This window comes from Callithrix jacchus, chromosome 18 (genome assembly GCF_049354715.1).
Source record: "Callithrix jacchus isolate 240 chromosome 18, calJac240_pri, whole genome shotgun sequence".
In the NCBI taxonomy this organism is placed as follows: Eukaryota; Metazoa; Chordata; class Mammalia; order Primates; family Cebidae; genus Callithrix; species Callithrix jacchus.
In genome coordinates this window covers 18,656,766-18,680,405 of record NC_133519.1, presented here as the reverse complement: position 1 = coordinate 18,680,405, position 23,640 = coordinate 18,656,766, and the positions used below count along the sequence as shown (strand labels likewise).

Below are 23,640 nucleotides of genomic sequence, written 5' to 3'. Positions count from 1 at the left end.
CCTGAAGACTGTGTCTCTTGGGAGGTCCCTTGTCGATAGAAGGGAGTTTGTTTGCCTCCTCCTGTAGCTTGAAAGCAGGAAGAAACACAAATAGCTCCATTCTGTGCCTTCTTCAAGCAGAGACATAAACCAGACTTGCCCAGCAACTCTCTAGGCTTATGGACATTGTTCTCCTTCTCTTGGTCTACATGGTTTCTTCTCTTTTCTCAGAGCAAGCTGGCCATCCTTGACAGAGCTAAGTAGAAAAAGGGTTACATTCCTGAGAAAATGGTAAGTTGAAAAAAAGACTCAGATATTTCCAAAGGATAATTTAGCCATCTTGTAATTATTTATTTTTATGAAGGAAAGTAGGGAATCATTGAAGATAAATTATATATAAATTACTGATTCATCCAAAATTTTATTTCATTGATTTTTAAAAACACTTTGTCATCTTTAAGCCTATAATGAGTCGTGATACAAGTTACAGATGGAGAGGAATTTAGTATGTACATAGATTCATTCCAGTCTGACAAATTGTTTTCAGCATCTATGCATATCTAGCCATATGAAATATGTTAAGGGTTCAGAAATATAGTGTCCTATGAATTCTCTGTCATTTTAAGACTCTACCATGATAACTTACTCTAAGTGAAATAGGCCTGGTTATGAAAATAATCCCAAAGGTTTGTTCTAAAGATGCCTTAATGCATTTGACCAACTCTGCCTCGCAAAGTGCAGATTCCAGGTCTACTCTGACTTAAGAGACAAAAAGAGAGAAAACAGCATAAAGGATGGAATTAATGGGCTGGTGTAGATGAATGAATATGTGTATGTGAGAATTAGTGGGTAGAACATAGGCATGTGAGTTAGCATGTGTGCTTTTATGCTAAATAAGAGCAGGGGCTACAAACAAGATGATGTCTGCAGGGTCAGATGGCTTATAATATTTTTCCTCCTACATTTTTTCTATTTTTAATTAATATGTATATATATAATTATACATATTTGTGGGGTACATAGTGATATGTTGATCCATACATATAATGAACAGTGATCAGATCAGAGTGATTAGCATATTCATCATTGCAAACACTGACAATTTCTTAGTCTTGGGAACATTCAGTATCCTCCTAGCTATTTGAAACTATATATCATCTTACTGTTAACCATAGTCATCCTACAGTGCTGTAGAACATAGAATTTCACTTCTAGTGATAGTGCCAGAGAGCAGGAAAAATTCTTTTTCTGTTGTCCTGATTAGTCAAAAAATTTGCATCACATTAAGTGACGATATTTATTTTCAACTTGAAATCCTGAAATAAACTGCAAAAATTAATCGTGCTCAAAATGAGACCCATAGAAATTAAGCCACTTTTCCTAAAGGACCGAGATGAAAATTAAATTACGTCAAACTACAAGTCATGCTTTTGAAAAATAATAGAGTATAAAGGATCAGGGATATGAAATACACATTTTTTTTCTTAAAGTCTTCAAAGTCAACACACAGTAGAAACAGAAAGGTGCAGAGGGGTTCGCTACATAGCAGCTAGGCACTCTGTTCTACCACAAACACAGTAGCTGTTACACATATAACTGAAGCACACATGTTTCTGAAAAGCCTAGGAAAAGGGAGCTGGATTCGAATTGTATCTCTTTGAAACTGATTTGAAAGAGTAAGACTGTGTTCCTCCCCTTAAGAAAATGCCTTACAGTTGAGCATCCAAGACTGATATGTCCACTTATGGCTAACCTATACTTTTTTGTTTTTCTCACCTTCCTGCAGGAATTAGTGGAAGACTAGATTGAGCACAAGTGGTTGCTCTGTTACTTGTCTCACTACCCATGTTCCATTTTTGAAGACCTCTGAGACCCTCAGTTTGGCCAAAACAATCCCCACAGAGCTTGTATGGCAATTTTTAAAATGCCTCCATTACCAGGAGCAATTTGACCATATACATTTTTTTCCCTACACCTCATTTTCCCACAAACAACAGAGCAGGTCATTTCCTAGAAACATTGTTATCCTGTGCTCATTGTTCACTACCTATGGGAAAGGTCATACCCACCCTTTCTGGGAAATCAGAAAGAGCCTCTTGCTCCTCTCTGATGGAAGGCTCAAAGGGATAAAGAAGATATTCCTATTCTCTGATTCCAGAATGAAACTAAGCCTTAAATACCTGTTACATTTTCCATAGCCTGATGATATTTGTCTATGTCAAATGTCCCAGTTAAGCTGGAATCATCCAAGGTTGTATATATATAACCATACAGATCTATATATGGAAATTGAGTGGCTTAATCTAAAAAAGGAAAGACATGATGAGACGGGGGATATGGAGGGTAGGGCAGGGAACTGGAGGTTTAATGGACCTGACACTATTTTCAAACAGTGAAGTTTATCCTTTGAGAAGATGATGAGGCTTATTTTTAGAAACAGAACCAAATTAAGTTTCTCTTCTTTAAAGTATGGTAGTTTTATAGATACTGAATTTCCATTCCTGAAAAAGTCGGGCAAAATCTAGATGAATACTTACATCTATCTATGCATTGGTGATTCACAAATGTGGTAGGGACCTAAATCATATTACCTCTTGGGTTCTTTGCAGTCCTACAATCCTGTATTTCTAGAGCTGAAGGATCTCTTTCGACTTCCTTAGTAGTGTGTGTGTGTGTGTGTGTGTGTGTATGTGTGTGTGTGTGTAAGTGTGTAATCAATACAATGGGCCAGCAATTGTGAAAGCTAAAAAATATATTTTTTTCTGAGAAAAATCATAATTTTAAGACTCACACTAACTTTTATAATTCTGTTCAAATCAGGCTAAAACTTAAGATAAATTGTCCTTCATCTAATAATAATTGGGTCAGATAAGGAATTAATTTGAATGAAGCGTATAACAGGGAGCCATAGAAGAAATTAAATAATTAAATTGAATGAATTGTATAAGACAATTAAGGATTAAAGCTTGCTAGGGACTAAAATGTAATCATTAATAAATTGCTACTCTGCCACTATATGGTTGTTTAAACTAGAGAAAATCACTTAAATCACTCTGGGATTTCCTTATCTGAGGGAAAAGAAAGAAGTGTGAATTAAAATACCACTGGTTTAAAAATGCCATTATTTCATGAGACAAGTCCATAATGCATGACTATGAGTCGGCTACAAAAAAAGTGAGATGGTTTATCCTGCTGCTAGGTAAGTGTTTGAGATCCAGAGTGCTGGAACCTTCAACTGGCTCTTGGCTCTCATCCTGGCCCTTTGATTCTTCACTCCTTACATTTTTATTCCTTACATAGAGTGCTATTAAAACTATTTTTACAATTTAATTCTCAGAAGAAAAAAACCTCACCCAATTCATAGATCATCTTCTACCTACTCATACACAAAAACCAGTAGAGTATAAAAAAATAAATATGGCATTTAATTTCAATTCCGTCATTAAGGAGCTTAGCTGTGTATCATTCAGCTAGACATTTAATATCCCTGGGTCAAGTCAGCACTGTGATGTTTGTGCTAACTCCATGGTGGTGAAGATCAGATAAAATGATGTGAATGTGCTTTCACATACACAAATGGGAGTTCTCATTTGGCAGTAAAGATACTTTCACACATTCAGCATAGCCGCCTCAGAATCTAGTTGCTATGAAACTTCCACTGGAGGAAATGCCATGAACGATGTGAGCCTTGCTCTCTTCCTCACAAGTATGTCCAATGGACTGTCTAAACAGTCTTAGAAGGCACTAGGATGTGACTCAGACAATCTAGCCCTAGAATTTAGGAATTTAGGACCTCTACTATGTCTACAATGTATGTGCCTTTTGATAAAGCACTCTACCTCTTTCTACATTAACTCACATTTATCAAAATATAAATCTATATATACATGTGTGAATAACTTTGAAAACTGAATGTGAGCATATTGTACTTCCAGTTGTTTTCCTCTTCTACTTGACTGCTAGAGACCTCAAAACTGAATTCCATGCTCAAAGGATAAAGCTGCTTAATCAGTTGTTCTTTATGTAATACTGCACACTCCCTTTTCATTTCCTTCTATTTTTATTTTGTGGAGCGTCCTCTGGACTTTTCTGCTGGAATTAAAGAAAGAATGAATGAATGCACAGTGCTGTAAAAATATCACCCACTTTATTTACTAATTCTTTTCAAAATTAAATTAGATGTTTTTATTTCCAGCTTCATGTCTGAAGCAGCTACCCTAAGAATGGCAGTATCTATTGCAAAGAAATGGAGAATACACTGCATTATTTAGTAGGGTTGTTCTAACTATGCTTTTTAGGCTAGGCATCTTCTACAGGACCCTGGGGATGGTTCCCAGAAACGAGGACATTAGGGTACTATGCCTTGCTTGTAGTTTCCTAGAATATTATAAAAAAAAAATACATGCAAAGATTAAGCCCAAAGACATGGCTCTGGAGACCAATATCCTTTTACTATGGACTAAGAAAGTGCCTCCCAAATAGTAATACTGCCCTCAGTAGCTTACAACATGTTCATTTCATCAAGCCATTGAAAAGGAAAGTTATTTAGTAAGAGAGAGCCAGGTAGAGACTGACCTGAACTCTTCACAGATAGATTTTGAGTGGTTTGAATTTTTGGACTCAAAGATGTTTTTTTTCAAATCAGGATGAAGGAAAAGTTAAGCAGGATTCAAACCTTGCCTTGCTTGGAAGCCCCACTCTCACACTGCCTAGGGAATACCAAGCTGTGCTGAGTAAGGGCAAGTTTTGTGTTGACTGTGGGTGTTTGTGTACGTGCGTGTGTTTCTCAGGACTGTATTCCCACAGAAAACTAAATTATTTGAATTTACACTATTATATATTATTTGCCTTTTCTGGGTTGTGTTCATTTCCCCCTCTAAGAAAGAATAATCCTGCTTTCCAATTCTGCCTTTCTTCAGGATTCTAAAGCTGAAATCTAAGTGGGAAGAAGGAAATGGATAGTGTGGACAGTAGTTTTCTGGCTCTTTTTCTCATGACTATTCCTTAGGGGGGGAAAAAAACCCTCCCCTAGTTGTCCTGTGTATTTACACCATAAAATAGAGCTGTTGAGAAATGGGGAGCAAGGGAGACTGTAGCTTTGGAGAAGAACAGAAAAGATAAATGAAACAATAGGACACAGAGTGAGACTTGAAATGGGAAGATGTTGAATATCAATAGGTTTGGGAATGATTCTCAGCCCAACACAAAAAGAGGTCACACATTTTGCTAAATTATGGAACAGAAATGCAGAAGGGTCAGTAAAAAAAAGTCATTCTTGTTCTTTTTCTCTGATATTACTCCCAACAGGTTACAGGTTTTTAAATTTAGCACCTTTGGGAAAGTCCCACAGTCCTCTCCCTTTTCTCATTAACAATGGCTGCTGTTTGCACCAGTTTTTTTGGCTGTTTTCAGCAGGGGTAAAAGTTGGGGTGGGGGAAGCTCTGTGTGTGGGGTGGAGTGTGTGTTGTTTTGAAAGGAGGACGAGCTATGTATGTGGACGTAAGTAGGGTAGCCTGGTACGGTAAAAGCAAGCATCACAGGAATTGGATTTAAACTCTAAAGCCCATTTGATGTTCACAAAACATGAGCCCTACTGCATTATCCTCATTTTAGAAATAAAGTAACTAATATTATAAAAGATCATGTGATATGCTCACTTAGCTGTACCAAGACAAAATTTGGATTTGAATGCACTTTTGTCAAACTCCTGAGCAAGCATTCTATATAATGGATTGGATTGAAGAAAATATTACCCTTCAAGTTATCCATTCAGTTTTGTTCTCTGAAAAGCTGGTGAATGTTTTTATCAACATTATTTTGCTTTTAATCCTGTGGGTGTGCTCAACTATAACTTCATTCAAGAGTAAGCACCTTGTTAAAGAAAAGCAGGGAAATTCTCTCCATTTTACAGATAAGTGGGGTCATGCAACCACTCCAGAGTCACACAAATTACCCCTAGAGAATGGGCAATTGGGCCCTCTTCCTCCTCTTCATATTCAATAGACAGGGGATGTTTTGCCTGTAGTGCAAGGGTGATATGGAGACCATTTTCTATGTGCCCAAAAGTGATATATTGGCAAAGCACAAAACTGGGATTTAGAAAGTTATATTAATCTCTATTTTGTGTGACCTTGCACAAGTTACTGCTCTTGAGAAAATCTGAAAAAAAAAAGTTGAATTATAAGCTCCCTAAATTTCACCTTTTCTCAAAGGCTTTGGTTCTCATCATAATTCAAGAGGCAAAAAGATTTAAAAAGCAGAGGATCACCTATTGTGATAAATTGGCTGGTGGTGGGTCCCATCAGTGCAAATAACCATAGACTAGGGCTGGCATCATGGAGGGAACTGACTTTGTCTGTGCCCACAGCCAGTCATGACCACCGTCATTCTGGAAGTAGATAATGGTACAGTGACAACACATTTCGTTCTTCTGGGGTTTCCAACACGACCAGCCTTCCAGCTTCTTCTTTTCTCCGTTTTCCTGGCAACCTACCTGCTGACACTGCTGGAGAATCTTCTTATCATCTTAGCTGTCCACAGTGATGGGCAGCTGCATAAGCCCATGTACTTCTTCCTGAGCCACCTCTCCTTCCTGGAAATGTGGTATGTCACAGTCATCAGCCCCAAGATGCTTGTTGACTTCCTCAGCCATGACAAAAGTATTTCCTTCAATGGCTGCATGACTCAACTGTACTTTTTTGTGACCTTCGTCTGCACTGAGTACATCCTTCTTGCTGTCATGGCCTTTGACCGCTATGTAGCCATTTGCAATCCACTACGCTACCCAGTCATCATGACCAACCAGCTCTGTGGCACACTGGCTGGAGGATGCTGGTTCTGTGGACTCATGACTGCCATGATTAAGATGGTTTTTATAGCACAACTTTACTACTGTGGCACACCTCAGATCAATCACTACTTTTGTGATATCTCTCCACTCCTCAACGTCTCCTGTGAGGACTCCTCACAGGCTGAGCTGGTGGACTTCTTCTTGGCCCTCATGGTCATCGCTATTCCTCTTTGTGTTGTGGTGGCATCCTATGCTGCTATCCTTGCCACCGTCCTCAGGATCCCTTCTGCTCAGGGCCGCCAAAAGGCATTCTCCACCTGTGCCTCCCACCTGACCATTGTAATTCTCTTCTATTCCACAACGCTTTTCACCTACGCCCGTCCCAAACTCATGTATGCCTACAATTCCAACAAAGTGGTATCTGTTCTCTACACTGTCATTGTTCCACTCCTCAACCCCATCATTTACTGTCTGAGGAACCGTGAAGTAAAGGCAGCCCTCAGAAAGACCGTATGTTGCAGAGGAAGTGGGCCCCAGGAAAATGGGGCTTGCAGTAGTTGAAAAATGTATAGATTCCTTTCAGGCTTGAACTGAGAGATGACCACTACACACTTTCCCCCTCAGTCTTGTCTTTGGTTATCCTTCAATCTCCAGCACTGTAACATTGCTCGTGTGTGTGGGGGGGGGGGGTGTACACACAATCATGACTAGAGAAACATGTTCTCAAGAACCTCTGCTGTCAGATTGAGAGACAAGTTTTTAAATTTTAGAGAAGCTACTTGAAATCAGGAAGAAAGAGAGAGAGAGAGGCTGGTAAAGGGAAGCAGGAAAGGAGGAAGATAAATACTTTTTCCATACAGCTTATCAAAATAAATGCCAGATAGGACAATTAAATATAAAGAATAGTTCGTCTCTCAAGTGGTCAGAAAAGAGTTTTTTGACTCCCTATATTGTAGAAGTAAAAGAAAAAGATAAACATAAATTAATGCCTGTTAGGCACTGTGGCACATACCTGTAGTCCCAGCTACATAAGAGACTAAGTCAGGAGGATCCCTTGAATCCAGGAGCCTGGGCCCAGCCTGGTCAACATAGGGAGACCCCATCTACTTCCCTCCAAATAACATAAATGACTAATTTGTTAAGGCTTTTAAAAACAAAAGATTAAGTTTATACCAAATAACAAAGTGAAAACTATTTCTAATTTTTAATATTAATAATAACCTATACTAACATTAAATACTAAAAAAACTTTAAAATAAGCATATAAAAATTAAACTCTCAGTGGAAAAACAAGTTAAGAATATAAACATAATCTTAAAAGTAGGCAGTTGTTCTGGGCAAAATTAGGTCCCACTCCTCCCCGCCTCCAAAAGAAGTATGTTGTCCTGATCCCCAGTCTCTCAGAATGTGAACTTATTTGGAAGTAGGATTCTTATTGGAGGTAATTGAGCTGGAACTTGGCTGTTAGGGTGGGACCTAAGATGGTATGACTGGTGTCATTATAAAAAGGAAAAGTTTGAGGCCGGGCGCAGTGGCTCAAGCCTGTAATCCCAGCACTTTGGGAGGCTGAGGCGGGTGGATCACAAGGTCAAGAGATCGATACCATCCTGGTCAGCATGGTGGAACCCCGTCTCTACTAAGAATACAAAAGATCAGCTGGGCATGGTGGCCCATGCCTATGATCCCAGCTGCTTGGGAAGCTGAGGCAGGAGAATTGCGGTGAGCCGAGATCACGCCATTGCACTCCAGCCTGGGTAACAAGAGCAAAACTCCGTCTCAAAAAAAAAAAAAAGAAAAAGTTTGGGCACAGACACACACAGAGGAAAGACAGTGTGCACACACACAGGGCAGAAAGCAACCATGTTACTGCAGCAATGCGTCTCTAAGCCAAGGAAGAAGTATTGCTGGTGAACACTGGAAGCCAGAAGAAGCAAGGAAGGATGTTACCCTAGAACTGAGAGAGAAAGAGTATGGCCCTGTCAAGAACTTGATTTCTGATGCCTAACCTGAAAAATACTGAGGCAGTATTTGGTACTTTGTGATGACAGCCCTAGGAAACTAATACAGGAGCCGATAAACCTCAGTAATTTTTAAAAACATACTTTAAATTGACAAATGGGATATAATTATAAACTGAAAACCTTCTGCACAGCAAAAGAAACTGTAATGGAGTAAACAACCTACAGAATGGAAAAAATTTTTGGCAAACCATACATCTGACAAAGGTCTAATATTCAGCATCTATGAGGAACTTAAACAAATTTACCAGAAAAAAAAAACAACTCCATTAAAAAGTGGGCAAAGGATGTGAACAGACACTTTTCTAAAGAAAACATACATGCGGCCAGCAATCATATGAAAAAAAAAAGCTCAATATTACTGATCATTAGAGAAATGCAAATCAAAATCACAATGAGTGGTTTGAATAATAGCCATTGCAACTGGTGTGAAGTGATATCTCATTGTGTTACCATCTAACGCCAGTCAGAATGGCTATTACTAAAAAAAAAAAAAAAAAAAAAAAAAACAGGCCGGGCGCGGTGGCTCATGCCTATGATCCCAGCACTTTGGGAGGCCGAGTTGGGTGGATCACGAGGTCAAGAGATCGAGACCATCCTGGTCAACAAGGTGAAACATTGACTCTACTAAAAATACAAAAATTAGCTAGGCATGGTGGTGTGCACCTGTAGTCCCAGCTACTCGGGAGGCTGAGGCAGGAGAATTGCTTGAACTCAGAAAGTGGAGGTTGTGGTGAGCCAAGATCGTGCCATTGCACTCCAGTCTGGGTAACAACAGCGAAACTCTGTCACAAAAAAAAAAAAGAGAAAGGAACACTTACATGCTGTTGATGGGAGTGTATATTAATTCAACCTATGTGAAAGACAGTGTAGCAATTCCTCAAAGACTTAAAAACAGAAATATCATTTGACCCAGCAATCCCATTACAGGGTAGATATCCAAAGGAATATAAATCATTTTACTAGAAAGACACATGCACACATATGTTTATTGCAGCATTACTGACAATAGTAAAGACATGGAACCAACCAGAATGCCCATCAATGATAAACTGGATAAAGAAAATGCACTACATATACATCATGAAATACTATGCAGCCATAAAAAAGAATGAGATCATGTCTTTTGCAGGACCATGGATGGAGCTGGATGTCAGTCATCACCTTTAGCAAACTAATGCAAGAACAGAAAACCAAATACCACATATTCTCGCTTGTAAGTAGGAGCTAAATGATGAGAACTCTTGGACACACAGTAGGGAACAATGACACTGAGGCCTATTGGAGGGTACAGGGTAGGAGGAGGTGGAGGATCAGGAGAAATAACTAATGGGTACTAGGCATAATATCTGGTTGGCAAAATAATCTGTACAAAAAACACCATGATACAAGTTTACCTATATAATAAAGCTATACATATGCCCCTAAACTTAAAAATTCAATTAAAAAATTAAAATCTGAACAATATTAATATACCCAAATATTTTAATTGGTTATTTATGTGAGATATTATACATCACATAAGTGTATTTTACTGCCAGTGTTATATAAATTATTTCAAACTCTGGTAGTCAATTTAGAAATCGTTCAGATGGCTCTATGATTTCAAATACAGGAGTCTGTATTAGGGATATAATTTATCCCTAATTCAATTCACACACACATTCAATTTAGCATATTTAATTTTAAAAGCATGTACATTTTCCAAATAATTGAAATATTTAAGTAAAGTATGGTTTACCTATGAAATAAAACACTATACAGATATTGCAAGTCATATTTCAAAGAAAACAATGTTACAAAGTAATTATAATATTAAATAAAAGGGTAGAATATAAAATACAGCATAGTTTTGATATTATGAACAACTACATTAATTAAGGTATAATTAGTGATAGAGAGATAAATGTGTATGTAAAAAAAATTCTAGAGAGGTTTTAAGTGACACTTTCAAGTTATTTTCTCCAGAGTTATGGCTTACTTTATAATTACCTGTATTTTGTAAATGTTCTATAATGAACATGTATTAGCTCTGTAATTACTATTCACCAATAATATTAACCACATAAAGGAGAAAAACATTTCCTGGTGTTTTTAATTTTCTTGAATACATTTCCTTCATTTAAATGACATTAATTATAAAAATTCAGTAAATTGCAATACCTGATTATGACTGATACTATGTCAGAAGTTTTATGAAGCCATATATCACTACTCCTATGCCTGACCATGTTCTTAAGCCAATTGACGAGACAAATCAAACTGCAAAATGAAAATCAAAATCTCATCTTTGGCCAGACTTTGTGGCTCATGCCTGTGATTCCAGCACTTTGGGAGGCCAAAGGAAGAGGATTCCTTGAGCCTAGGAATTCGAGACCAGCCTGGGCAACCTAGCAAGACCATTTCTCTGCAATAATTATAAAATTAGCTGGGGTGTGGTGGTTTATACGTTTGGTCCCAGCTACTTGGGAGGCTGAGTTGGGAGAATTGCTTGAGCCAGAGTGGTAGGGGCTGCAGTGAGCTCTGATCTCACCACTGCCCTCTAGCCTCGGTGACAGAGTGAAAACCTGTCTCAAAAAAAAAAAAATAAATAAAACACACAACCATATATTCATTAGTATTTATGGCTAAGTTGGAGGAAGTGGCTTAGGAAACAGTGGGCTTCCTGTTACTGAACGCTCTAATCAGATCCCATCAGAGAGACTTCTACACTCAATGAACTGGCATAGGTAGACACCTTCAGTTCTCCCCTAATGTTTTAGCTTCTTGTAACTTGTTGGTTCCCAAAGAGAAGAAAGAGAATGGGGATGTGTGGCGGCCCCTCCTCCCAGATGCGGCAAATGCTGAGAAATACTCCACAGTAATAATAAATAATTCAGTTTTTAAGTGAACCAATCAGAATTCTATCACAGACACCAGATCTACCTCATATCCTTGTAACTAAGATCTGCCTCATATCCTTTGTTATATCTCTGCCAAATTTTGGTATCAGGATGATGCCAGCCTAATAAAATGAGTTAGAGAGAAGTCCTTCCTTTTCAATTGTTTGGAATAGTTTCAGAAGAAATGGTACCAGCTTGTCTTTGTACCTCTGATAGAATTCAGCTGTAAATCCATATGATTCCTCAAGGACCTAGAAATAGAATTTCCATTTGACCTGGCAATCCCATTACTGGGTATATATCCAAAGGATTATAAATCATTCTATTGTAAGGACACATGCACATGAATGTTCATTGCAGTACTGTTTACAATAGCAAAGACTTGGAACCAACCCACATGCCCATGGATGATAGACTGGACAGGGAAAATGTGGCATATATACACCATGGAATACTATGCAGCCATGAGAAACGATGAGTTCAAGTCCTTTGTAGGGACATGGATGAACCTGGAAACCACCATTCTCAGCAAACTGACACAAGAACAGAAAATCAAACACTGCATGTTCTCACTCATAGGTGGGTGTCAAACAATGAGAACACATGGACACAGGGAGGGGAGCATCACACACTGGGGTCTATGAGCGGGGAACTCACGGAGGGACAGCAGGAGGTGGGAAGTTCGGGAGGGATAACATGGAGAGAAATGCCAGATATAGCTGATGAGGAGGAAGGCAGCAAACTACATTGCCATGTATGTACCTATGCAACACTCTTGCATGTTCTTCACATGTACACCTAAAATGCAATAAAATATATATATATTTTTAAAAAAAGAACAAAAGAAAACAATGGCAATAACCAATGTTGTACTTGAAATGCCTTAATTGCTTAACTATGAAAATGAAATGAAGTAAAATGAAAATAAAGAAAAATACTTGGGCCAAAAATTGGAAAAGGGAGATAAAAATAGAAACAGAGGTATAATTTTTAAATCTGAGCAAACATTATTTGTGATTTGACACATTTTAATTTGAAAATCTAGGTTAACAAGGAAGGATACAGTTATACCCCAGAAAAAGATGCTGCATATGAAATATGAACTTCAGTTATATTTATTATTCTTTTAAAAGAATACTGATAATCTATAGCATAGCTAGAGGACTGCACCCAGGATAGTGAGGCATCTGAAATTCAGGTCACATAACTTAGGGAAAACGTTCTGATTGTCATCATAACCATCTCAAACATCTGTGAACCAGGACTAGACTTACTCTATGACACGAGATAGAATGCATGAAAAGCAGAGGCAAACATCAGCTGAAATGAGAGGAATAATAGTAAGGACTGAGTGTGGTGGGAATATACATTTTCTAAGGTCTTTGATGCCCAGTCAGTGGAGGCTGCTTTCCCTTAGAGATACTGATGAAGAAAATTCTGGACCAGACGATCACCAAAGTACTTCTCTCTCAAATCTTATGTATTCCCACGATAAATGTGAAACTTGGGCCGGGCGCGGTGGCTCAAGCCTGTAATCCCAGCACTTTGGGAGGCCGAGGTGGGTGGATCACGAGGTCAAGTGATCGAGACCATCCTGGTCAACATGGTGAAACCCCGTCTCTACTAAAAATTACAAAAAATTAGTTGGGCATGGTAGCGCGTGCCTGTAATCCCAGCTACTCAGGAGGCTGAGGCAGGAGAATTGCCTGAACCCAGGAGGCGGAGGTTGCGGTGAGCCGAGATCGCGCCATTGCACGCCAGCCTGGGTAAGAAGAGCGAAACTCTGTCTCAATTAAAAAAAAAAATGTGAAACTTGGTAGCTTCCTCTTCATAATAAATTCAGTCTGGAAAGCCATGTAGATACCTTTAGCCTGAGATGGGACAGGGTGGTTGAATATTCTTTTCCTTTCCATTACATAGCATAACTTCTATGTTACATAGTGTAACTCCTACGTTATGTAAGAAGTGATTCAAAGGAACAGTTAGAAAAGCCATCCCAAAATGCCTGTTTTGAAGAATTTGAAAGAAATAAAATCCTGTCAGTTATGCAAAGCTTATTTGATATGAATTCTACATTGTATGTATTTTCACATTTTGTACTTCTTTTATACTATTTACAAGATACAAATAAAACCCCCATGAAATAGAACAGGAAAATTACATTATCTCTACTCTCCATATATTAGAATTTATATTCAGAGAAGAGTCAAAGTTTTCATCATGACCTAATCAGTGTCCAGTTTTAAATCATCTAATTGCCAGTATGGTACGGTTTTCCCTGCCATGTCATACCACTTGATCTAAGCCACCTTCAGGCCTGGACACCTCATTTTAAGTTGGACATAACCTTAAACAAAGAGCGCAATCAGATTTTGAAACTATACATCCAGAGGAAGAACAGAAAGAGGAGGAGAGTTATGTTTTATTGACAGGTATTTTATAATTTCAATGTCTTCAGGAAGAAAATATTGTTATCTCTGTTTTACATAGAACATTAAGGCCCCAAGTGTCAAATAACTCATCCAAGGCTGCACAGTTAGGTAGATAAATAGACTAGATCATCTCATAACTTTCATAATTAGTGACACAATGGGTCTAATGGTGTCCATACCGTTAGAAAGTGTTCTGATTATAAACTCTTAAGAGAAAACCCAGACTTTCCAATCAGTTTCCGAATAGCCAGCTGTACATCTTTGTTCCTGAGGCTGTATACCATGGGATTTAAAAGCGGGGTGATGATGGTATAGGTCACTGTCACCAGCCTATCTTTGCCTGATGTAAATTTGGCTGAGGGTCGCAAGTAGACAAAGGAAGCACAACCATAATGGACAATGACTACAATGAGATGGGAAGCACAGGTGGAGAAGGCTTTTTGCTTGCCTTCAGCTGATGGAATCTTAAGGATGGTGCGGACAATGAAGCCATAAGAAATGCAGATAAATATCAAGGGCACAGCAAGCACCAAGACCCCAAAGATGAAGATGACCAGTTCATTGATGTAGCTGTCAGCACAGGCAAGACGGATAACTGGTGAAATATCACAAAAGTAGTGGTTGACCTTGTTGGAGCCGCAGAAAGGGAGGCTAAAGACCAAGGTTGTTCCCACCAGAGATATTAGGAAGCCACTAATAATACAAGTTGCTGCCAGTTGTCCACATACTCTCCAGCTCATGAGAACAGCGTAGTGCAAAGGCTGGCAGATGGCAGCATAACGGTCATAACCCATCACTCCCAAAAGCAGGCAGTTAGTGACAGCAAAACCAAGGAAGAAGAACATCTGGGTGGCACAACTCACAAAAGAGAGTGTCCTGAGTACAGAAAATAGGTTGATAAGCATCTTGGGCAGGATAACGATTGTGTAGAAGATTTCAGAGATAGAAAGAACACCTAGGAAGAAGTACATGGGTGTGTGGAGGCTGTGATCCAAGTGAATGACTGATATGATGATGATGTTTCCACTCAGGATAATCAAATAGAGGCAGAGAAAGACCACGAAGAGGACAAGCTGCAATTCCCCAAGGCTGGAGAAGCCCAGCAGTAGGAACTCAGTGACAGAAGAGGAATTGGCCATGATGAGTTGATCCCATGGAATAAGGTCAATATGATCGGGTCCAGAGATCTTCGGAACTTAAAATTCAGGGAGACTTACCCTCATAAAGTAGCCATGCCAGTCTTGTTTGAATGAGAAACAACAAGTATGGAAGAGAAAAAAGAATTGTAAATTTTACCAGAAGCTCTTATACATTGATATGCATTCAAACTGCTATTTTTCTGCTGCTGATTTTAGCAGTGAATCTGGGGACAAACGTTCACATGAAGTGTACAGTCATTTGCTCAAATAAAGCCTATTCATCAGGTCCCCTACTTGGAGACTTATATAGATACCATCTAATTTTTTAATATGGTAGTTCCTCCTTATCCAAAGTATTGCTTTTACTGGTTTCTAGTACCCAGGTCAGTTTCAAGTACCCAGGTCAACTGCAATCCATAAGTATTAAATGGAAAAGTTCAGAAATAAACAATTCATAAGTTTGAAGTTGTGTCTCCTTCTGTGTATCATGTTGAAAGTTCACACTGTCTTGTTCCTTCCCGCCCTGGACAAGGATCATTCCTTTGCCCAATGTATCCAGACCATATATGTTATTATCCATGAGTCACTCAGAAGCCATCCAGTTATCAGATCAACTGTCATGATCTCACCAAGCGTGTGCTCAAGTAACCTTTATTTTCCTTAATAATGGCTCCAAAGTGCAAGAGTAGTGATGCTGATATGTTACTATTGCTGTATTTTATTATTAGTTATTGTTAATATCTTGCTATGCCTAATTTATAAATGAAGCTTTATCATAGGCCTGTGTTATAGAAAAACATCATAGTATATTTAGTGTTCAGTACGTTCCATGGTTCCAGACATGCACTGGAGTCTTGGAACATATTCCCTGCAGATTAGAGAGGATTCTTGTAATCTAATTTTATAAAATCCTTTATCTACATTAATTATTCTTTCCAAGGGTCACAGTTTTATTCTGATTACTGATATATACATCAGTAAGTGAGAGCATAAGGAAGCAATAGCACCTATGTCCGATGATTCGCCTTTCTACACTTGTTTTTAATACCTTCCCCATCTAGAGAAACAGCCATTGATCTCTGCATTACTTAAAGAATGCAGTTCCCTTTTACAAGTAGTGGTATAACCAATTTTTATGCATTCCTTTTGTTAAAAATAAATTGGTTTTAAAGTATTGCTATTGTTTTAGGACTAGCTTCATGATTACTCTACAGACTCTTACAGGATTATAGGCCTGATTTCTCCTTACAGAAAAGACATGGCTAGAGTCATTTCATTTTGCTTCACCATTCACTTGTTGCCCATTGTTTTATGTACTACCCTTGAGGTACCTGACGTGGAGGCCCCAAAGACTGTCATTCCAACAAGCTGTCTCTAAATTTCTGAATAAGGAGGTTCAGATACCTTTCCTGAGGCCCCAACATATTTATCATTGCTGGTACTGAATTACATACACTTTAATCAAAACATTCTTATTTTCTCCTACCTCTTGCCTAAATGTGTTCTTTTATCTAGATTCTGTATGTCAGTAAATAGTTTCTGTATCTCAATAAATAAAATGCTCCTAAGCCATCTAAGCCATACATTTCTAACGTATGTTTAAACTCACCATTTTTCTAATCCTCCACATTCAATATATTTTTGTTCTGAAGCACTTTTAGGATTCGTTCTTATTCTTACTGTTTTGCAAGAAATTATCCCTTGCCTGGACTATAGTATTATAAGTGAACTGCCCGGATTCTCTCTTACACTCTGAGCAATCTTCAAATCCTATAATATTACCAAAACAACTGACTCTCAGTTATCTATAAAATATTCTAGGTGTTTCACACTCTTCCCCCTTCTACCTTTTCACTCATAACTGCCATTATATATTCCTTCATATGTACTTCAGCAGTGAGAACTTTTACACAACCAAGTCATTTTTCATACTATTTTCTGTGTCTAGAAATAGTCTCTGCCTTATATGTGTTGTTTCCTTCTTTTTAATTTTCATTTAAAATGACTTTATTCATAGAATCCTTCCTACTGCTTCCTAATCATGCTGCACCACGTTTTGTGGATTTCCTTAGTAATCACTAGAATCTTACTTGCTTACACTACTATTGTAAGATTGTCTTTGACTCTACAAACTATAACTTACCAGATAACAGAAACTGCATCTCTAACACATACAATGATGCCCAACATATACTAAGTGCTTGAAAACTTGTTGAAAAAAAATTAATGACCAGTAATATAACTTTTTCCTCTAAATAATTTCAAAACTCTCAAGTAGATGACATTTAATTCCAGGGATTTTCTAAACTTGTCACCTTAATATTAATCTAGCCTCTAATATTAATACTCTGCTTCAACATTTTGGGATGAAAAATCTCTCTGACATTATTCTCTGACTGTATAACAAAAGATCCCATAAAAATGTTGCTATCTTATTTATTATTTCTGATGATCAAATAGTCTCCTCCATTATCTTACTAGCTAAACTTTAAATTTTAATTTTAGAAATACCTGATTTGGGGGCTTGAAGTCCTTTATAAATAACTAAATTGCTGTCAATATTTGCTGTTTTGCTTAGGCAAATGTTTAATAAAATTTTGAAATGGGACTAGAACCAAGAATTTTATTTTCCATCTCTCTTTATTTCTGAATTGCCTTATATCTAAACTTTATAAATAAAGAGTATACACCATTCATTTGACCAGCACAGAGTCCTCCCTAACATTTTTCCTGGGACATCATCTATGCCTTTCCACTTTCCAAATATCCTTTCTTGGAGTGTTTTATCATTTACAGGCTCATCCCAGTATTAATAGTCGCAAAGTATGCAGGGAAAGTTGGTGTAACTGAAAGAAAAGAAAGGTTGCATTACTCAATATCTACTCTATAACTCCTACCCCATCAACCTTCTGTTCTTTCAAACTCATCCTTAAAACCTATGTGGAAACTAAGAGTTAAAAATAAAACTTACTATGGAAATCTTTGACTTCACAACTCAGTCTGGGATACTGCTTAAAATAACTGGTAAATAGGAGATAGTGACCTGAGTTTGAAAGGGAAGGCATTACGTGTTGAAAGAAAAGCTTAGAAAAATGAGAGAGGGGGGGAAAAAGAAAAAAAACAGAATAATTAGATCACCTTCTTAACAAGTAGAAATAGTGAATTGATTTTTTCACATTATGTTGCTCAGTAACTCTTTATCACCTATAGGGTAAGGGCGGAATTCCTGAAGCTGAATCATAGGACGAGTGATCCTCTGTCCACATATATTTATAATCTCATCCTCTAAGTTTTCATCACACAGGAATTGTACTAAAATACTTAGAGTTTCCTTTATATGCCTTTGTGTCTTAATATTCTACTGAGAGAGAGGGAGAGAGGGAGGGAGGGAGGAAGGGAGGGAGGAAGGGAGGGAGGGAGAGAGAGAGAGAGAGAGAGAGATATCTCAGCCTCCAATATCATTTCTCCTTCAGGTATGGCCCACTCATTCCTCACATTTTTAAAATCATCAATTATTGAACTTTCTTCAATATGTCTAGGGAGAGTATGCTTTTTCCTTCTTAGTAATTTAAAGCTTGTCTAGTTTGGTCTTTATCAAAATACTCAACTTATTATATCTAATTTTTTTTCTTATTGGTGTCTTCAATAGATTTGAGTCTCAAGGATAAACGCCTCATTTATCCCCTTTGTATCCCCAACTTTATCCAATATTTAAATAATTGAGATATAATTGATGAATAAATGCCTATTAATGAATTAATAATAATCCCAATTAGTTTATTTTGTAGTAACTTGGTTTCCCTAAGAGGCACTACCATGTGCCTCTTAAGTGAGAAACACTTCTGTGTTCCTCATACGTTGTATGTTTACTGTAATTTTTTCATTCTTCCTTTCTAAGATTAATATTGCCCCCACTCTATGAAATAATCAAGAGTTATACTGGGTCTCTGCCTTTGTCTTGGTCTCAATCTTTATCCTTATTTTTTTTTCCATTATTCGACTTTTCTTTCTGTCATTTGATGGCAATTTCTATTTTTCATTACTAATAACTAGAAGTAAACAGATCACTAGCTCATGGGAAAAACTCAACAATTTTTAAATTGGACATATAAATAAGTGACTGTCACTGGTATTCTAAATAAAAAAAACAAAGTCTCTAAATAAACATTAAAATTTAACATTTGTTCAAATCAAGTTCTAGTACCTGTTTTATTCATTCTCAGGCACCTCCTAGAAACTTCCGTGAAGGTCTGTAGGGGAAATTTGCCAAAATCGTCTTCCCTGTCATGATGCCTCAGGGTTCTTCTTCTTCTTTCAGGAACTCCCAAGACCAAAATAAGAGAATAGCATTACTCCACAAAAAAATGTTACCTGTGTGCCCTTCCTTCATGGGTACTTTAGGTAGTGCCTCACTGGGTATCATCAATGGTCTTTCCTTTTTACATTAGCCATGGACTCAATGCCTTGGTTGGTAATTGAGCTCTCCACCTCCACAGGGAGCTAATTACCACATTGTGCCCAATACTTGTCCATAATTTTTCTAATTAACAAGTGGAACAATGATAATACACTATGAGAATTCACTGGCCAAAGAAAGAGCCTTATTATTCATGGGGATTAGTTGACTTAGAAATTCTCTAAAGAGTCAGAGATGTGGAGGTTCTCCAGGCGTCATTTGTTAAAATATACATCAATGAAACCATCTTCTTTGAATTTCCCTACGTAGTGCCTCTAGAGTTTCATTCTGCAATTGAAGAAAAGTATTCTTTTTTAAGCCGCTACACCTTCCTATTTCTGAAAGCTAGAATAAAGGAAGATGTGAAGAATAGAGGACAGAATATTAGAATGCCAGAATCTTTCAGGTACATTAGAAACAGGTTTGTTTCTGGAATATAATGTTAATTTGGTAAATATTTCCTCAGTATATGAATACAGTTTGGGTTATGAAGAAAAATGTGACAGTGGCTTCATATAGTTTTGCACAAAGGCCATCAGCTATCTCCTCATTTCAGCTCACATATCAGTTCTTTCTGACAGTGAGTGCATCCGCTTGTGCTGGAAATGGGGCAAATGCTAGACACACATGGATGTCTCTCTGAGGTGCTCACGTGAACTGCTCTGGTGTAAGTCATGTCCTGCATGTTCTTGAGGGAATGTATTCTATTCCCGGGTCCACAAGGGGGCGTAGTTTCTAAGGCAAGAATTTCCCAGCGCCATATCTCCCCTTCACAGTTGGGATCTTAAGGGTCTTTGTTTAAACTTTGGCACACACGGGAAGTATCAAAGATCAGTCACTTCAGCGGAAGTTTAAAGGAACTCCTTTCATAAGCCAGGGGCCTTGGTTGAGGTGGGAATTCCTCCCAGTTTAAAAGTCCCTGTACCTCACATCCAGGCGGACTCCAGATCTGGATCCCCTTCCACAATCTTGTGGAAGCTTCTCTCACATCTTTTTTTCTCTCCTTTTTCTCTTTCTCTGTCTAAATAAATCACTTTCTGCAAAACTCTTTGGGGTCTGATATTTACTTAATCACTCACCGTGCCCAGCGTGGTCCCCTCTCCCATTCTTGGGTGAATGAGAGACCAAGAGCCTGGAAGAACATCCTCTCTGGGGAGCTGAGACTCCCCCGCTCCCTGGAATTCAGAATTCGGTTACATTCTCACTTATAAGTTGGAGCTGAACAGTGAGAATACATGGACACAGGGAGGGGAACAACACATCCTGGGGCCTATGGTGGGAGGCAGGGAAAGGGAGAGTATCAGGATAAATAGCCAATGCAGCTGGGCTTAATACCTAGGTGATGAGCTGATAGGTGCAGCAAACCACCATCGCACGTTTATACTTATGTAACAAAACTGCAAGTCCTGCACATGCATCCAAGAACTTCAATTTTTTTTTTTTAAATGCTGCCAGACGACGAAGTAAAGAAAAAGCCCAGCTGATTAACCCAGACAGAAACTTTTGGTGGCTTCTTCCTTCCCCTGAATCCGATGGGATGAGTGACTACTTTGACAAATGCATACAAAATATTACTATATACCTAATGAATATGCACAATTACTATTGATCAACTAAAAAGCACATAATTTCTTTAAGTTTCTGAGAATTTAGAGAAAACAAAGATACAAATCTTGTTGAGTTTGCAAATAAAGATGTTTTTCATGCACAGTCTCTCTAAACAAAGACAAGGTACAAAATGGCTTCAAGGAAGAAATCAAATCCAAGGTGCTACCAGGAAACTAATGTCTCAGGGTAAACATCTTAAGAATGTAACTGTAATACCTTTTGTTAGAACTCAGAAATATTTTGGGCTGTATCTAACAAGAGTTATAAATATCCTAAGGGTATGAATCCTTAAAGTTTAACAATAAGCCTTCTTTTTTATTTTTGGATAATTTCTTTTTGTTAATTTTTTTTTTATTATTGTACTTTAAGCTCTGGGGTACATGTGTACATCCCGCAGGGTTGTTGCATAGGTACACACATGCCGTGGTGGTTTGCTGTTTCTCTCCCTCCGTCACCTACATCAGGCATTTCTCCCTGTGTTTTCCCTCCCCATCATCCCCTCCCCCTCCTATCCCTTCTTTACACCCCTCCCTGCTACCTACTCCAGTGTGTGATGTTCCACTCCCTGTGTTTAAGGTGGTTTTTTCCAGTTCTTTTCTTTTTAAGAATGTTAGGGGAATTGCCATGTAGCAATTATTAATACTATTACCTCACAAGTGACCCATAATAAAGAAATGAATATGGACGTGAGTTTTATCTAATGGAATTAATTTATAAATTGAAACATAGGAAACCCACACAGTTTTAAAAAGGCATTCTATCAACACACGCTAAAGACTACAGAGCCAACACAATAGACCTTTGAACCCTCAACTTCTTACATGGAGGTATCAGACTGAGAAATGACATGTCTGCAAATTGTAGCTATCTATGTCTTATGGATAAAAAAGAATGATCGGAAAGTGGGGGAAATGACATCACAGGTTATATACAAAAGTCATGGAATTCATTCCCAGGAAACAGGACTGGCAACATGTGTCCAGATGAATTTGAGAATTTCTATGGACCAATGACTGTGATTTGTCTAATTTCTTCCTTTTTCCAAGGGAAATAGCCATTGCTATTATTCTATGCCCATCACATCATTGTCTTTTTGGATGTCAAAAGCAGCCAGCCAGCTGGTGTTATGCCTTAAAAGTCTAGCAGCTTCCTCTTTCTCTATCTTGGAACATTTAGTCTTTGAAACTAGTCATGATGTGATGAGAAAGTTTATGGAACCCCATGGAAAGAGCCACATGGAGAGAAACTGACTCTTACAAACTATAGCCTTGACTCAGCTCCACCACAAACCAACACCATTTTGCCAGCCATGTAAATGAGCCAAATGGAAGTGGGTCCTTCAGTTCTAGTCAGGCAGCTCAGTTGACATTGTATGGAATTGGGACAAGCCAATCTTATAAGCCCTCTCCCATGTAGAGATTAATGAGCAAAATAAATTATCCTTATTATTTTTGATTACAGTTTTGGGGGACATAAATGTTGCTACACTTTCATGTGTAGTTTCAGATGTTTGACTTAGCTAGGCCAAGCATTCATTTATTCAATTAAAGTTAAGAGACATGTATTAGTTGTATCATGAATGTCAGGGATATAGAAGACATTTAGGAAGAGTTAATATACAGGTATAATAAATTACTTCCTTTCACATTGCTGATTGTCCAGCAGAGAGAATAATATACATACATAATCAGCTCAATATATTAGAGCTCAATAGGAAGTATAAGTAAAGCTTACATTGCTATGGTGTTTTGAAGAATGGAAATCAGGCAATGCTTCATGAAATAGGTGAAAATTAAAAAATCTTTGATGGTGGACATTGGACAAAGAAGATGATAATCTTTTCAAGTAAGAAAGTCTTTGGTTCTTAGGCCAGCACAGGACCATTCTCCGTAAGGATCACACCTTATAAGCCCTAAGTAAGGGAATGTGATGCACAGTATGGTAAATTTAGGTTTATCTTCTGCCTTTTCATTTAATGATGGCCAAACAAGGCCATTTTGTCATTGCAAATTATTTTTTCTGTAGAAGTATTACTCTACTATTTATTATTATAATCCCTTTTAAACATAATTTTAAGTCTTTCATGTTTCTCCTAATAAAAAAGGAATTCAAGAGACCTATCTGCCGGGATAATAGAAAACTAGATCTGTAAAGTAAGATAGAAAAAAGCTTTTAATCGCACTTATGTCAGCATGCTGTAGAAAAGATTCTAGACATCAGTGTTGAACACAAAAATCAGCTACTTTTTATGAAAGTTGACCAAGATGTTAAGTGTAGTTTGATTTCTGAAACTTCCTGCTTAGTTGTCATTCTTTTTCACAATATAGAATTTAGTT

The 23,640-nt window shown here is 37.9% G+C and overlaps 3 protein-coding genes across 4 annotated transcripts in view; 2 read left to right on the top strand and 1 right to left on the bottom strand.

Moving 5' to 3' along the window:
- Window positions 1–23,640, top strand: part of LOC108589047 (olfactory receptor 10T2-like) — a 68,178-nt gene that overhangs the window by 3,871 nt on the left and 40,667 nt on the right. Inside the window, exons 2-3 of one of the 2 annotated variants that reach the window (XR_004736519.3) lie at window positions 211–270; window positions 1,766–2,919. The exons of the other annotated variant lie outside the window; for it this stretch is intronic. The gene's annotated coding sequence lies outside the window, so the exon portion shown is untranslated. Of the gene's footprint in view, window positions 1–210; window positions 271–1,765; window positions 2,920–23,640 lie in introns of those variants that run through there. 2 annotated transcript variants of the gene reach the window in all.
- Window positions 4,193–12,391, top strand: OR6Y1 (olfactory receptor family 6 subfamily Y member 1). The gene has a single exon (XM_002760150.5). It carries the CDS (start codon window positions 6,353–6,355, stop codon window positions 7,328–7,330), a length of 978 nt encoding a protein of 325 aa, XP_002760196.3. The 5' UTR covers window positions 4,193–6,352; the 3' UTR covers window positions 7,331–12,391.
- Window positions 12,748–15,342, bottom strand: LOC100393381 (olfactory receptor 10R2-like). The gene has a single exon (XM_002760213.6). It carries the CDS (start codon window positions 15,238–15,240, stop codon window positions 14,299–14,301), a length of 942 nt encoding a protein of 313 aa, XP_002760259.3. The 5' UTR covers window positions 15,241–15,342; the 3' UTR covers window positions 12,748–14,298.

What these genes read in the sequence shown, in the direction of transcription:
- OR6Y1 (XM_002760150.5), top strand. Translation starts at nt 6,353, where the DNA reads ATGACCACCGTCATTCTGGAAGTAGATAATGGTACAGTGACAACACAT.
- LOC100393381 (XM_002760213.6), bottom strand. Translation starts at nt 15,240, where the DNA reads ATGGCCAATTCCTCTTCTGTCACTGAGTTCCTACTGCTGGGCTTCTCC.